Source organism: Marmota marmota, unplaced genomic scaffold (assembly GCF_001458135.2).
Source record: "Marmota marmota marmota unplaced genomic scaffold, marMar, whole genome shotgun sequence".
Classification (NCBI taxonomy): Eukaryota; Metazoa; Chordata; class Mammalia; order Rodentia; family Sciuridae; genus Marmota; species Marmota marmota.
The window spans coordinates 52,432,904-52,449,494 of NW_025999842.1; the positions used below are offsets into that span (position 1 = coordinate 52,432,904).

The following is a 16,591-nucleotide window of genomic DNA, read 5'->3' on the forward strand; positions in this document are numbered from 1 at the left end:
AGGGGGAGAGGGAGAGGGAGAGGGAGAGGGAGAGAGAGATTGATTTCAGAGAACTACAGACATAAATGTAATGAGAAATGCTGAAAATAATTTACAAATAACTGGCGTGGGGGAGTTTGGGAGGAGAAAATCAGTTTTGACAGGACTAATTTCATTTGTAAATTTATGAACAAGAAACAGTTGCAATGCTATCAATTATCTCTAACGTGAGAGTTTTGAAATAACTGAAAGACAATAAAATTTGCAGAGACCCATTGAATGGGGTACCCTGGAAGAGGGGCTTAGGCAACACCTAATTTTCCATTTAAGATACGCAGGCATCTTCTTGGTCCATTTCAAATTCTTAAATAAACTAATGCTTTTAAAGTTCAAAATCATTATTATTAAGCAGTATTTCTTGAATGTTTATGTTATTATAGGTTCAATTTTGCATCTATGCTGGCTTGAGTTCTAAAATATAGCCAAATCCCTCTGGGGTGATGTTCCGTAGGAAGAATAAGCTGTGACTGCTAAGCATTTTGATGGTTTAGATTCCTCTGTGAATGTAAGCATCAATTAGAAGTGACTTCAGGCACACTTCAAGTGGCCACCAACTGTGTTTTTAAAAAGATACACACACATGTGTATGTACCCCACACTTCATTAGGCATAGTCCTTCTTTTAATATTTTCATTGTCTTTGGTATAAGGGGGAAGGTCTGAGCTAAATTTTATTTGTATAATAAGAGAAAACCTAGGACCAAATCACAGTGATAATATCTAATATACTTGAATAATTTCAAATCCAAAGGGGCAAAATGGTTCTAACAAAGAAACATGATTATATAGACCTTGGATCTTAGGATGAATTTTGGCATGTAGTAGTGATAAAAATAAGTTAAAAGCAGGTGACTGTTCTCTAGGAAACAGCCTGGTAACACTGCTGTGCCACCTCTTCAACACCCATGGACTCATTCACCATTTCAAGTTGGACATGGTGACTTTACACAGGTTTTTAGGTAAGTCTATTCTTTCCACATTCCTACCTCCCATTCCCATGAATAATGACAGTGCATAATACTGTAATATAAAGTGGTAAGAACCACAACACGGTGAATAAAGGCCTCAAATTTATCTTAAATAATCTTTATTTTAAATATAGTTTACCCATCTCAAGTCATTGAGAAATTGTTTACCTCGTTAGTTACATTTACTAGAGATTAAGAATCTGCAAAGAAAACCATGAAAAACATATAGCTGTCAAAGATGATTTTAATCTGCTCATGTGTTATCAAAACCCCTGTCGTGTATACCACAAAAAATTCTAATCAGAAGATGAGTTGCTGACAATTTTAAAAAGGCTTTAAAAAAATTATGACTATTTATGTAGCACCCACTATGGGTAATTATTTGTTAGGTAATTAATTGTTAGGTAATTGCCTCTAGCCATTTGAACAAATGCAAAAGTTAGAAATTATTTTTCATTACTGACCCTATTTGGTTCATGGTTAAGAAGATGTACAGTGAGATTTATTTCTTTCCCAAGGCCAATGGCTAGAAAGTGGAAGATCAGTTGACTTCTAAGTCCATCCAACTTGAAAGCCCTTCATACGTCCACTCAACCCTGCCACCACCTTTACCAAAAAGCAGCCTCACTTTGTACATATTCTTATTTATCGGTCAGTGAATTATCCAGGGCAGATTTCTAATCACAGATGGCTTTCCTCTGAAACACACTTCATGTGTTTCTGGCTTTGACTTGTCACATGGTTGCATGTTGAGTTTGGAAGCTGACTAAATGCCATCTAGAGTAAAATAATGGCAGCCTCAACAGCCAGCCTTCCAAGGTGCTTCCATCTTCTGAGACCTCTTCCAAGGACCTGCTGTATTAACACATTGACTCTTACAGCAACACCTTGAGCTCAGAGCTATTACTATCCCCATTCTATAGAGGAGGAAATTGTGGTCAAGTAATGTGCTCTCTATAGATAATAAGTGATGGCACCATGGTTTAAATATGATTATAAACAACCCCGATGAATAAAAGGTATATGAGGTATAACAGAAATATTTGAAATAAGCCACAAAATAGCTCCTTTCCAGAAATATAAATAACCTCTGACTGGTTGTATTTTAAATCGATTGAGCAAAGTAGTGGGCATGAATGGAGCCAAATAATTTTAATCTATCTAAAAAGGGAGATACAGATTCTTTAGATATATTTATGTGCCCAGAACATGTACAAAAATAAATAAATAAATAAAAGTTTTGACAACCAAATTAATACCAGAATGCACAGCCAGAGAGAATGCTTTGCAAATCTGGAAAGTATATACATTCTGACTGCATTTCATCTTAAGAATCACTTTGGTTATCAGATGCAGCAGACTAATGGCTTCTGTAACAACAAATTAAAATTGCCTTGTCTATTATTTGATTTGGTTCCAGAGCATTCTAAGCCTGGCATTAGATTGGAGGGCACGGAAGAGGATAGCTTCCTTGAATAAGGGAGAAATATCTCCAAGGAGGTATTGAATCAATGCAGTACTTTGAATTTCTACATGAAGAAGCCCCCAATTTGCTTGGTCTGTATTTGTTATTCAAGCGGTAACACAATTGTTAGATATTAGGAAGTCCAATGCTACCAGGGCTCTGAAAGGAAACTCCATTTATGGCATATTATTCATAAAGGGCAGCAAACTTAAATAAACTATGGTGTGAAAGAAAGTTGTCCTTTTCCTACATATTTATTTTTCCTATGAATGAGAGCCTTCATGAATGCCAGAAAGGGGTGATTTATGAAGGAGGTGAGAAATCCCAAGGGCCTCGCAAATCCTATTTCCCCCCTCCTCTACACTATAAACAACTCAGTAGAACTGCCAGGCTTGCAAACCACGTTCATTTTCAAAGGATCCCCACACTACACATTTTGGAGGCACTGATATTTTTAAGCAAAAAGCACCTTTAATAATTCTGATGGAGGAAGCCATTCTTGTTTTGATTTTAGCTGACTGAGTTATCTGTTTACCTCCTAGTCATGGTTCAAGAGGATTACCACGGCCAAAACCCGTATCACAATGCTGTTCATGCAGCTGATGTCACCCAGGCCATGCACTGCTACCTGAAAGAGCCAAAGGTAAAGCAAGTCCCAGCTGCCCCTTCAGCCATCTGGAATGCCAAATAAACTACCCAAACTCTAAATTACCCAGCATTTCTGAACAGCTAGGTTAGGAGTCATTCACAATATGAATACAATGAAGTCAAGGTATCAACTTTGAAATCTTTTAATATTCATGAAAAGGAATTAAATTTTCTGAAGTTTCCTTTCATTTGTTAATGAGCCAACTAGATATCCTGAATTCAGGGCCCAAGAAAACCTGTGAACACCAAAGACCTCTCAGCAAGCATGCTGTGATGCAATAAACCAATGAAAAGTTAAAAATTGAAAGCATTATAATAATGTTCATTACCAAAAATCTAGATAACGCATCACTATGTAAAATTTAGTTTTTTGATAAAATGTATAAGATGAACTTTCTTGATGTTTTTGGAAAATGATATTTCAGTCTAACGGTTTAGTTCAATCACTTTCAACAAGCCACTAAGTATACATGTGCTTTAACGTCAACCACTAAATATGCAGATACCAAATAAGCATTCTTGGGATAAAGCTGGGTAAATGCCTCACACCTGTAAAATATCCCAAAGACATTAATGATTTCACTTTTTAATCTGTAAGAAATTTAAAAGTTGTAATAAATCATACAGTTGCATTTTTTTTAAGTACTGGATTCCCATTCTCCTTCTTATTTTTCTAGCTAAACAAAAAAACTAAAGACTCTCACATATCCCTCCCCTCTGTGTTGCACAAATAAGAAGTATGCAAATTTGGCAATTCAGCCAATTTCTTTCAAACAAATGGTAAAGATATATTACTTGAAATATACAAATGATTCTTTTAGGGTGTCCATCATCTTGTCTTCAACTATTTCCTTCATTTACTGCTTTCTCTAGGAGCAAGGCTCATTTTAGTCTCTTCCTTGCCTCCTCCCTGCCCACCAGGTAGCAATGCTGCCAATAAGCCAAGCCATTACAGAAGCAAAACAAAACACAGTGGTAGAAGTAAAAAGAGAATACCTGAATGCTCTGCACAATTTGAGCTTCCTCAATTATTGTCCACGTAGCCCTTTTTTTCCCTGCAATTTCAGGTGCATGTCATCTCATTGAATACCTCACAGGATAAAGATCTGGCTGATAAGACTGATTCATTCTGTTTGATTTATCCAAAAACAATGCCACCCTATTTGTACAAGCATAATAGTCAGTCTCCAAATTTGACTTTTTAACAGTTGGCCAGCTTCCTCACACCTCTGGACATCATGCTTGGACTACTTGCTGCAGCAGCACATGATGTTGACCACCCAGGGGTGAACCAGCCATTTTTGATCAAAACTAACCACCATCTTGCCAACCTGTATCAGGTAAGTGAGCCCAGTGTGGAGCCAGACACAGTATGATCAATAGCCTTGGGCCCAGGGAATGAGGCTGAATCTTACCCTTGGAGACAGCCTTCATTCAAGGCCAGTCTCAGGGATGGAGACCACATCCAAAGAACATGAGTTTGAAATAGGTCCAATATATACCCCAAGGGAGATTAAATTGATTTACAAAGATAGTCAAGGAATTCAGTTTGTTCCAAACTGATTGTCTTAAGCTGAACAGGATCCCTGAACCTAATTTATCATGGTCCGAGTATATCTGCACCTATGGAGGCTGCCTTGTTCAGAATGAACAGCTGAAGCCAGTTCTTACAGGGCTTCCATAGTTATCTCCTAGGTATAATCCCAATTTGAACTTGAGTCTCTGGAACCATTTCTGAACTTTATTGACCTCTAGTCAAAGATTTGTTACCAAAGACAAAAGATAGACTTTGTTGTTATAAAACAGTTCCACAGCATGAACTGACTGGCTTAAGAATATTTACCTATGATATCATATCAGATATTAAATCCTATATCAGAATTGAATTACTCTCAAAGTTTTCAGTGTGGTTCTTCTGATATCTTCAATTGTCATTAGCAAAATCATTTCATATTACTGGGTCATTTATCTCAATGTTAGTAGATCTTTGGGGGAAAAATACTGAGTGTTGAAAAAAAATTGAGTGCTGACAGATCTTCATAGAACAGCTATATTAAACAAAATTCTGCAGCTTAAGGATGCATGTATTTCCAATGAAACACTATTGTAACAGAGAGAAAAGTCACTCTTCATCCAGTTGATTGGCTTTGGGCAAAAGTAGGAACTGGCATTCCAAGGCTTAGGGTCCACCTGGCATGTCCTTCAATGCTGGGCCCCCTTGAGCTGTCGGCGAGCACCTGGCACTGGGATTGACATGGCCAGGTCCAGGAGCAGAATGGTAGGACTAAGAAAGCCTTCCATGATGAGCTGAAAGTTAAACAAAGAGAAATACAAAACTAAAACTAATTTTTCTCAGAAGCTAAATTTATTGCTTAAGAAAACAGACATTTGACTATGGAGAAAAAAATGAACAACTATCCTGAGAACCCACATGCAGATTTTCCATTCCTGTCAACATTGACTTTTTCAAATGCCTGTTACTAGACAACAAATTCTGATGTTTGATTGCTTCCCATATCATGTATGTACTTTCATAATTCTAATTTCTCATTATCAAGTATATCATATCAGTGAAATTTAAGAGAATATTCACTGCTATTGACGTAAAAAAATAGGAGTTACAAAGCTGTGCTTTCACATGCAGTATTTTTAAAAACACAGAATGAATTCTCATTTAGACAGGATGTCAGAAAGAAATATGACAGATGTTAAAGACATAAAAACAAGAAAATAAATGTAGAATTTTATTAATAGTGCAAAATTAGGTCCTCACTGATAATTAACAAAACTGAATACCAAAAAAGATAGAAAGAGATGATACTCCAATCTATCTGACTCTGATACTAAAGATTTTCTCAGAAAATATATTTCTAACTCAAACTTTTGAAGTTCAGATAATTTTTATTTCAATCTCTTTATTAAAAATAAGCCATCTAGTACAACCAAACTCTGTAATTTTTTCAATGCAACATGTAGTATTATCTAGTTTTAATCAGCAACTATCTGTTGTATACATACACTAGGAATACAAAGCCAAATGAAACAAAATCTTTGCCCTTTAACATTTATTCCAACTCACATGCTCAAAATGAGCAAAATCCAAGGAAACATAACATTAGTTTGAAAGGAGTTTGAGGAGTTAGGTAAAGGTACATATATAAATAAAAACAATTTTTTAACTTGTTGAAGAGTAAATACCTGTGCTGTTCTTTAGGTGAGTAACTCAATACCATAAGTGAGCCATTATTGTTTGCAGAAGTGAATTTATCCATGTGAGCTATCTGGCCTGGTCCCTGTTAGGAAAGATAACGGTGAGGGAGAAATTGGAGTAGAGGTCTCAAAAACCATATTCAAGATACTTTCTCTATCAGTCACCTGCTCAATTCATCTTAGAATCTCTTGGAGACTAAAGACCCCTGTCTTTCAGTGTTAGGGACAGTGTTAGAGGCAAGCCATAAAGACACTTCTAGTATCCCAGAGCTGGTTGGAATAAAAGCTGAAACTAGGTTGAGACTAATAGATTAAATACAAAAATTATTTAAAAGAACCTGAAAATACTGAGATTTCAATTTCATCCAAAAAAATTATGACACCTTTATTTTTTATTATTTACCATTCCAAAAAGTTAAAGATAATTCCTTCTAAAAATTTTTGTTCATGAGACATCAAATGGTACCCATCAATATGTTCAATTTTTATGTTTTTAAGTATCAATAAAAATTTATTTAATTTAATTTTTTAAAAATCTGTTCAAGCTGGGCACAGTGGCACGTGCCTATAATCCTAGCTACTAAGAAGGCAAAGGCAGGAGGATCACAAGTTCAAGACCAGCCTGTGCAACACAGCAAGACCCTTTTTCAACAACAACAACAACAAACTGTTCAGAAAGACAAATACTGCATAGTCTTACTTATATAAGGGGTCTAAAAAGTTGATCCCATAGAAGTTGAGAATAGAATAGTGATTAACAGAGTTTGGGGACAGTAGGGGCAGAATGGATGGGGAAATTTGATCAACAGATAAAGTAACAGGAGGAAAAAGGTCTAATGTTCTTTTGCATAGTAGGGTAAATACCATAATAATAACAGATTGTGTATCTCAAAATAGCTAGAAAAGAGGATTTTGAATGTACTCACCATAAAAAATGATAAAGATTTAAGGTAATAAATATGCTAATCACCTTGATTTCGTCATTACACTATGGATAGATACGTGTATCAAAACATCACATTGTACTCCATAAATGTCTATTATGTGTCAATCAAAAAATAATTTAAAAATGATGACACAAAAAACAAATAATAAAAAAATTCTGCCAACAAATTATATAACTAATATTTGTGCAACACTTACTATAATCCAAACACTATACTAAGTACTTTTTTATGTATTATAATACATAATCTTTACAATAGCTCAGTGAAATGCATGCTAGTATCATATCTATCTCCTAAAAAAAAAGAAAAGTGATACTTGAAATTTAAGTATTTTTCCTAAAAATAAACAGCTAATTAATGGCAGAACTGGGATTAGAACACAAACTTTTGTTTCCAGAGCCACCTCTGCAACTCATACTGTTGGCCTACTGTGTACAAGACACAAAGAGCCCTCCTCCTGATCCTCCTTCTAGGGAGGAAGATGAGAGGGTTAACTATTTTGCTAAGTAAATTATGTAGTTACAAACAGATGTGATGGAAAGACAGAATGGAGAGGGAAATTGATTCTGCAAGTGTTTTCTTTTTTTGAGAGGGGATGATGAAGGAAGGCCTTCAAGTATGGGTAATATTTTGAACAGCTGAAATGAAAGAAGACATTAGAGGCAGCATCAGCTGGTTACTTTCGGGGATTAAAACTTGCAATTCCAGAGTAACTGAAAATGGAATGTCTCTGTGGCCTCCAGCTGAACGTGGTTCTGCTGTCCAACTCCCCTGCTCTCAAATCAGTATCTTGGGCATCTCATGATTTAAGTATATATTCTCTCTTTAGTAGAAATTGCTGATTCCCTTACAAGGACATGAATTAGGTCAGGAATTTTTTTTTTTTTTTTGCAGGGGAGGGGAGGCACCAGGAGTTGAACTCAGGGACACTCAACCACTGAGCCACATCCCCCCATCCCTTTCTTGTATTTTATTTAGAGACAGGATCTTAGTGAGTTACTTACTGTATCGCTTTTGCTGAGGCTGGCTTTGAACTCATGATCCTCCTGCCTCAGCCTCCCAGATAGGCATGTTCCACCTCACCCTGCAGGTCAGGAAATCTGCACTCTGCATTAAGTTGTAGATGAGGAAGTAACATAATTGTTCAGGTTCTCAATTTAAAAGGAAAAAAATCATATTACATAATATATAAAGTGAGAAAAACATTAACAACATGTAATTTTTTAATATCTTTGAAAATGTAGCCTTTGAGCCTATCAAAGGGTTATCATTTGAGGCATGAATGGGTTTTCAGAAAAAAACTTCCAAATTTTCATAAGATATACATATGCATATCTTTCTAGGGAGAAGATCTATACCTCTCATCAAATTTTAAAATAAGTTATAGATTCATAAAATGTCAGGAACCATGGTAATGAGTAAAATAAACTTATACATGTATATGTACATACACACACACAAAAAAAATTATACACTCACACACGAATTTTGTCAACACTGATACTGTAGAGAGGATGTGCCAGGAATTATTGGCTTTGGGAACACCCTATGCGTGACTTTGCTACCATCCAGACTCACTATAAATGAGATAAAATGGAAGAAGGCTTCCTCTCCCTCATCTTGTTGATTGTGTTCTTTTAGCTTAATAAATATGATCATTGTGTAATACCCAGCTTATGCTTCTGCCTGAGATAAAGAAAGGGAGCAGGAGTGAAGGCCAGGTCAGAGGGCTCCCTCCCATTGTCTGCTGTCTGGGCTGCATTCCCTGGCTGAAATGCCAACCAAGTTCAATGTGAAAGCATGGCGGGCCCTTCCACCTGGCACCTCACTCACCAGACTGGAAGCAGTCCAGGTGTCAGGGAAGACAGAGACAAAAAGAAAAAATATGAAAGATAGGGCTGAGAATTTACTTTCCCCTAGGAGCAAAAAAATAAAAAGAATTTGCTTTCTTTCTATCCCTCTACCCTCCAACCACACACAAAGTTAAGGTGGGATCAGCAATTCACAAAGTAGGTATTCAATCAGATATAATATTGGTTATTACAATATCATATCTGATGCTATTGTAAAGTAATGATATGGTAAAGTGATCCCTTACAATGGTAAAGGGAATCACTTTCAGCTCAATTTAAAATTTAATTCTTTTTGATAAGAGTCCAATTACATATTAACTAGTGACAGGGCACACTATAATGAATAGTTAATTGTTTCATGAAATATTATATGTATTGCATTTTATCTTGCAGAAATTTAGATTATTTTCTTAATCATTTGCTTCAGGCACTTAGAGTGGGTCAGCATTTTTAACTACTTTTTATTCTTTTTTATCTTTTCCATTTTAATTTGTTAAATATAACAGAATGCAATACAATTCATATTGCACATATAGAGCACAATTTTTCACATCTATGGTTGTACACAAAGTAGAGTCACATCCTTAGTGTCTTTATACATGTACTTAGGGTAATGATGACCATCACATTCCACCATCTTTCCTACCCGTATTCCCTCTCCCCGTCCCTCCCTCCCCTTTTCCCCTTTGCCCTATCTAGTGTTCATTAAATCCTCCTACCCCACCCCCGCAGCATATTATGGATCAGCATCCTTAAATCAGAGAAATCATTCAGCATTTGGTTTTTTGGGATTGGCTAATTTCACATAGCATTATATTCTCTACCTCCATCCATTTACCTGCAAATGCCATGATTTTATTCTCTTTTAATGCTGAATAATATTCCATTATGTATATATGCCACATTTTCTTTATCCATTCATCTACTGAAGGGCATCTAGGTTGATTCCACAGGTTAGCAATTGTGAATTGTGCTGCTATAAACATTGATGTGGCTGTGTCCCTGTAGTATACTGTTTTTAAGTCCTTTGGGTATACACCGAGGAGTAGGATGGCTGGGTCAAATGGTGGTTTCATTCCAAGTTTTCCAAGGATTCTCCATACTGCTTTCCATATTGGCTGCACCAATTTGCAGTCCCACCAGCAATGTATATATTCCCCACATCCTTGCCAACACTTATTGTTGTTTGTATTCTTAATAGCTGCCATTCTGACTAGAGTGAGATGAAATCTTAGGGTAGTTTTTGATTTGCGTTTCTCTAACTGCTAGAGATCATGAACATTTTTTCATATATTTGTTGATTGATTGTATATTTTCTTCTGAGAAGTGTCTGTTCAGTTCCTTGGCACATTAATTGATTGGGTTATTTGTTTTCTTGGTGTTAAGATTTTTGAATTCTGAAGATTTTAGAGATTAGTTCTCTATTTGACATGTGTATGGTAAGAATTGGTTCCCAATTAGGCTCTCTATTCACATCACTGATAGTTTCTTCTGCTGAGAAGAAACTTTTCAGTTTGAATCCATCCTATTTATTGATTCTTGCTCTATAGGAGTCTGATTAAGGAAGTTGGGGCCTAATCCGACATGATGGAGATTTGGGCCTACTTTTTCTTCTAATAGACGCAGTGTCTCTGGTTTAATTCCTAGGTCCTTGATCCACTGTGAGTTGAGTTTTGTGCAGGTGAGAGAAAGGGGTTTAATTTCATTTTGTTGCATATGCATTTCCAATTTTCCCAACACCATTTGTTGAAGAGGCTATCTTTTCTCCAATAGAGGTTTTTGGCGCCTTTGTCAAATATAAGATAACTGTAATCATGTGGGTTAGTCTCTGTGTCCTCTATTCTGTACCATTGATCTACAGGTCTATTTTGGTGCAAATACCTTTGCTGTTTTTGTTACTATTGTTCTGTATTATAGTTTGAGGTCTGGTATAGTGATGTTACCTGCTTCACTCTTCTTGCTAAGGATTGCTTTAGCTATTCTGGGTCTCTTATTATTCCAGATGAATTTCATGACTGCTTTTGCTATTTCTATAAGGAATGTCATTAGGATTTTGATTGGAATTGCATTAAATCTGCATAGTGCTTTTGGTCATTTTGACAAAATTAATTCTGCCTATCCAAGAACAAGGCAGATCTTTTCATCTTCTAAGGTCTTCTTATTTTGTAAGGTCTTCTTTAATTTCTTTCTTTAGTGTTCTGTAGTTTTTGTTGTAGAAGTATTTCATCTCTTATGTTAGGATGATTCCCAAGTTTTGTTTTTTTGTTTTTTGGTTTTTGGTTTTTTTGAGGCTATTGTAAATGGGGTAGTTTCCCCATTTCCCTTTCAGAGGATTTGTCACTGATATACAGAAATGCCTTTGATTTATGGGTATTGACTTTGTATCCTGCTACTTTGCTGAATTCATTTACTAGTTCTAGAAGTTTTCTGGTGGAATTTTTTTGGTCTTCTAGGTATAGAAACATATTGTTGGCAAATAGTGTTAATTTGAGTTCTCTTTACCTATCCATCATTCCTTCAATTTCTTTCATCTAATTGCTCTGGTCAGTGTTTCAAGAACTATGTTAAATAGAAGTGATAAAACAGGGCATCCCTATCTTGTTCCAGTTTTTAGACAGAATGCTTTCAATTTTTCTCCATTTAGAGTGATGTTGGCCTGGGGCTTAGCATAGATAGCTTTTACAATGTTGAGATATGTTCCTGTTATCCCTAGTTTTTCTAGTGTTTTGAACATGAAGGGGTGCTGTATTTTGTCGAATGCTTTTTCTGCATCTATTGAGATGATCATATGGTTCTTATCTTTAAGTCTAATGATGTCATGAATTACATTTATTGATTTCTGTATGTTGAGCCAGACTTGCATCCCTGGGATGAATCCCACTTGATCATGGTGAACTATCTTTTTGATATGTTTTTGTATTTGATTTGCCAAATTTTTTGCATCTATGTTCATTGGAGATATTGGTCTGAAGTTTTCTTTCTTTGATATGTGTGCATGGTTTTGGAATCAGGGTGATATTGGCCTCATGGAATGAGTTTGGAAGTGCCGCCTCTTTTTCTGTTTCCTGAAGTAAATTGGAGAGTATTGGTATTAGTTCTTCTTTAAAGGTCTTGTAGAACTCAGCTGTGTATCCATTCAGTTCTGGGCTTTTCTTGGTTGGTAGGCTTCTGATGGCATCTTCTATATCCTTGCTTGAAATTGATCTGTTTAAATTGTGTATATCATCCTGATTCAATTTGGGCAAATCATATGACTCTAAAAATTTGTCAATGCCTTTGACATTCTCTATTTTATTGGAGTGCAAGTTTTCAAAATAATTTCTAATTACCTTCTGTATTTCTGTAGTGTCTGTTGTATATATCCTTTTCCATCATGTATGTTAGTAATTTGAGTTTTCTCTCCTCTTCATTAGCATGACTGAGGGTCTGTCAATTTTATTTATTTTTTCAAAGAACAAACTTTTTGTTTTGTCATTTTTTTCAATAGTTTCTTTTGTTTCAATTTCATTGATTTCAGCTCTGATTTTAATTATTTCCAGTCTTCTACTGCTTTTGGTGTAGATTTGTTCTTCTTTTTCTAGGGCTTTGAGTTGTAATCTTAAGTCGCTTATTTGTCGACTTTTTCTTTTATAGAATGAACTTCATGCAATGAACTTTCCTCTTATAACTGCCTTCATAGTGTCCCAGAGATTTTGATATGTTGATTTGTGTTCTCATTCACCTATAAAAAGTTTTTTAATCTCCTCCTTGATGTCTTTTGCAACCCATTGTTCATTCAATGGCATATTATTTAGTCTCCGGGTGTTGGAGTAGTTTTTAATCTCTTGTTTTATCATTGATTTCTAATTCCATTCCATTATCATCTGATAGAATGCAGGGTAGTATCTCTACTTTTTTATATTTGCTAAGAGTTGTTTTGTGACAAATATAATCTAGAAATATAAAATATAATCTATTTTAGAGAAGGACTATGTGCTGCTGAGAAGAAAATATACTATATTCACTCATTGAAGAATGAAATATTCTATATATGTCAGTTAAGTCTAAGATTGTATTCTTGAATATAGTTTCTTTATTCAGCTTTTTTTTTTTTTTTGGAAGACCTTTTATCCAGGAGTGGAAAAGGTGTGTTAAAGTCACCCAAAATTATTGTGTCATGGTCTATTTGACTCTTGAACTTGAGAAGAGTTTGTTTGATGAACATAGATGCTTCATTGTTTGGGGTGTATATATTCATAATTGTTATGTCTTGTTGGTATATGGCTCCCTTGAGCAGTATGTAGTGTCCTTCTTTATCCCTTTTGGTTAACTTTAGCTTGAAGTCTACTTTATTTGATATGAGGATGGAAACCCTTGCTTGCTTCTGCAGTCCATGTGAGTGGTATGATTTTTCCCAACCTTTCACCTTCAGTCTGTGGATGTCTTTTCCTATGAGATGAGTCTCTTGGAGCCAGCATATTGCTGAGGGTTTTTTGTTTGTTTGTTTGTGATCCAATCTGCTAGTCCATGTCTTTTGATTGGTGAATCTAGGCCATTAACATTCAAGTTATTATTGAGACATGATTTGTATTCCCAGCCATTTTTGTTTATTTTTGCTATTTAAGTTGACTTGTTTTCTCCTCTGATTAGTTTTTTTCTTTAGTGTAATACCTCCCTTTGCTGATTTTCATTATTGTTTTTCATTTCATTTCCTCTTTGTGGAATATTTTGCCAAGGATGTTCTGTAGTGCAGGCTTTCTAGTTGCAAATTCTTTTAACTTTTGTTTATCATGGAAGGTTTTTATTTCATTGTCAAATCTAAAGCTTAATTTTGCTGGATATAAGATTCTTGGTTGGCATCCATTTTCTTTCGGAGCTTGATATATGTTGTTCCATGATCTCCTGGCCTTGAGGGTCTGAGTTGAAAAATCTGCTGAGATACAAATTGATCTCCCCTCATATGTGACCTGATTCCTCTCTCTTGTGGCTTTTTTTAAGCTGGAGAGAGAGAGAGAGAAAGAGAGAGAGAGAGAGAGAGAGAGAGAGAGTTTTAATATTTACTTTTTAGTTTTTGGCGGACACAACATCTTTGTTTATATGTGGTGCTGAGGGCTGAACCCGGGCCACACTCATGCTACCACTTGAGCCACATCTCCAGCCCCTCTCGTGTGGCTTTTAAGATTCTATCCTTATTCTGTATGCTAGGCATTTTCATTATAATGTGCCTTGGTATAGATCTGTTGTAATTTTGTACATTTGGGATCCTGTAAACCTCTTGTATTTGGTTTTCCAATTCATTCTTCATGCTTCGGAATTTTTCTGATATTATCTCATTGAAGAGATTGTGTATTCCTTCATTTTGAAACTCTGTGCCTTCCTCTATCCAATAACTCTTAGATTTGGTTTTTTGATGCTGTCCCGTAATTCTTGGGTGTTCTGTTCATGGTTTCTTACTATCTTCACTGTGTGGTCAACTTTATTTTTCAGATTGTATACTTTGTCTTCATTATCTGACATTCTTTCTTCCAAGTCATCTAGCCTGTTGGTTACGCTTTCTAATGAGTTTTTCATTTGATTTATTGTTTCCTTGATTTCAAGGATTCCTGACTGGTTTTTTTCAGTGTCTCTATCTCTTTCTTGAAGTCATCTTTTGCTACCTGTATTTGCTCTCTTATCTCTTTATCAAAGTGATCAATTTTTGCCTGTATTTTCTCATTTAGGTCATTCTTTAATTCACAGATCATTTTAATTATGAACCTTGTGAACTCCTTCTCTGACATTTTATCAACTTCGCTGTCCATGGGTTTCTGTTATTATAGTGACCTGGTTTGTTTGGGGCACTTTCCTCCCTTGTTTTTTCATGTTGTCTACGTGTCTTTCCTTCTTGCAGTGTGGATCCGAGATGTTAAAGTTTCTTCCCTATATTCTTGTAGTACACATGCAGATTGTCTGTACCTCACCTTGCTGTTGGGCTGCCAGACCCTGCTGGTGTCCCTCAAAGAATGCTACTGCAACTAAAGGTGGTGGTGGCAATAGCCAGGGTAACTTGAGGTAATAGTGGAGGTGCCCCAAGATGGATGCAATGTCTTACAAAGATGGGGCTGAAAGGGTGGGCCTTATAATGTCTTTGAGATGCCTGCTCTGAGACGCAGCTGCTCTTAGACCCTGTTTGTTGTCAAAAGGGTAAGGATTACTGTGTAGGGAAGGCTATGATGGTGTCTCAGTGTCCCAAGATGGAAGTGGGTTAGGCTTGGGCTCCGGGTGGGGGGCAGGGAACTTGGACCTTCCCTGAGCCTGGGTCCCTCGTGTCTTGGTGTGGGCGGATCTGGGCCAGGCCTGAGCTCCCACTGTGGTCTCCACTTTTTATTCTTAATGATTCTGAACCACAAACATGAGTCAGTTAGAGCCAGGAGACTTATTCCTTCCACATGGTCCTATGACCTCGCCTCTAATGATCATGTGTAAAAGATTATGCATAACCTCACAATTTCTACAAGAGAAAAGGTATTCTGTGCAAGCACTGCTAAAATTCTAGAAGGGAGACTCAAATCTGATTTTCTGTTTCCCCACGTTTCTGCGGGTCTTAATTTGAACTCAGGCCTGCCAAAGTGAACTACAAGTGAAATCCACACTCCTTGCTCTGAGATCAATGTCTTGGGAAGAGGCAGGTGAAATGAAAGAAAGACATTTTCAAACAGGCATTAAACAAGGCAGTGCAATAATTTCTTCAAGGGCCAAGGTCTCAAGATGCCTCTCTTCCTCAAAGGCTTTCTGAGCTGGGGTTCTTGGAGGGTTACCAAGGAGACCACTTGTTAGAGACAGCTCAGCAGAGTGCATATCTCCTGGAGTCTTGCATCTTTTTTCACAAGCAATTAAAAATGAAAACACAGACTATGTTCCTGTTTGTTTTTGTTTTCCCTTCTTGTATCCTCTCGTACTTCTGATGCCTGATATACACCAGACTCAGTTTATCAACATCACTTCAAGTATTTTAATCAAAGAAAGTGTCCAATAAATGGGGGGAAGGATTGCAGTTTAAAGCTACCTTGTATGACAGCAACTCTGCCAGAATCTCTTTGACAAATAGACTCTCGATTTAATTTGAAAATCTGTGTTGTGTGGTGTATTGCTGTTAGCTAACAAAGGGGTTGTTTTGTTCATAGAGTGGATAATACTTGATGAATCCAACAAAAAGAGAAATAAATATTTTTGCCACCAACCGTATAAGGGTTTTGTTTATCCCAAATGAAAATTCTTTTTTCTTTTTTATATTTTTTATTGTGGGTTATTCAAAACATTACAAATTTCTTGACATATCATATTCCACACTTTGATTCAAGTGGGTTATGAACTCCCACCTTCACCCCATACACAGATTGCAGAATCACATCAGTTACACATCCATTGATTTACATATTGCCATACTAGTGTCTGTTGTGCTCCGCTGCCTTTCCCATCCTCCACCCTCCTTGCTCTGAGATCA

At 36.3% G+C, this 16,591-nt stretch overlaps 1 protein-coding gene across 2 annotated transcripts in view; it reads left to right on the top strand.

The window, feature by feature from the left end:
• Positions 1 to 16,591, top strand: part of Pde7b (phosphodiesterase 7B) — a 304,672-nt gene that overhangs the window by 264,077 nt on the left and 24,004 nt on the right. For both annotated transcript variants that reach the window (XM_048798732.1, XM_015497760.2), the window contains 3 exons: positions 902 to 997; positions 3,014 to 3,114; positions 4,328 to 4,459. In XM_048798732.1, coding sequence (XP_048654689.1) covers positions 902 to 997; positions 3,014 to 3,114; positions 4,328 to 4,459 — 329 coding nt within the window. The remainder of the gene's footprint in view (positions 1 to 901; positions 998 to 3,013; positions 3,115 to 4,327; positions 4,460 to 16,591) is intronic.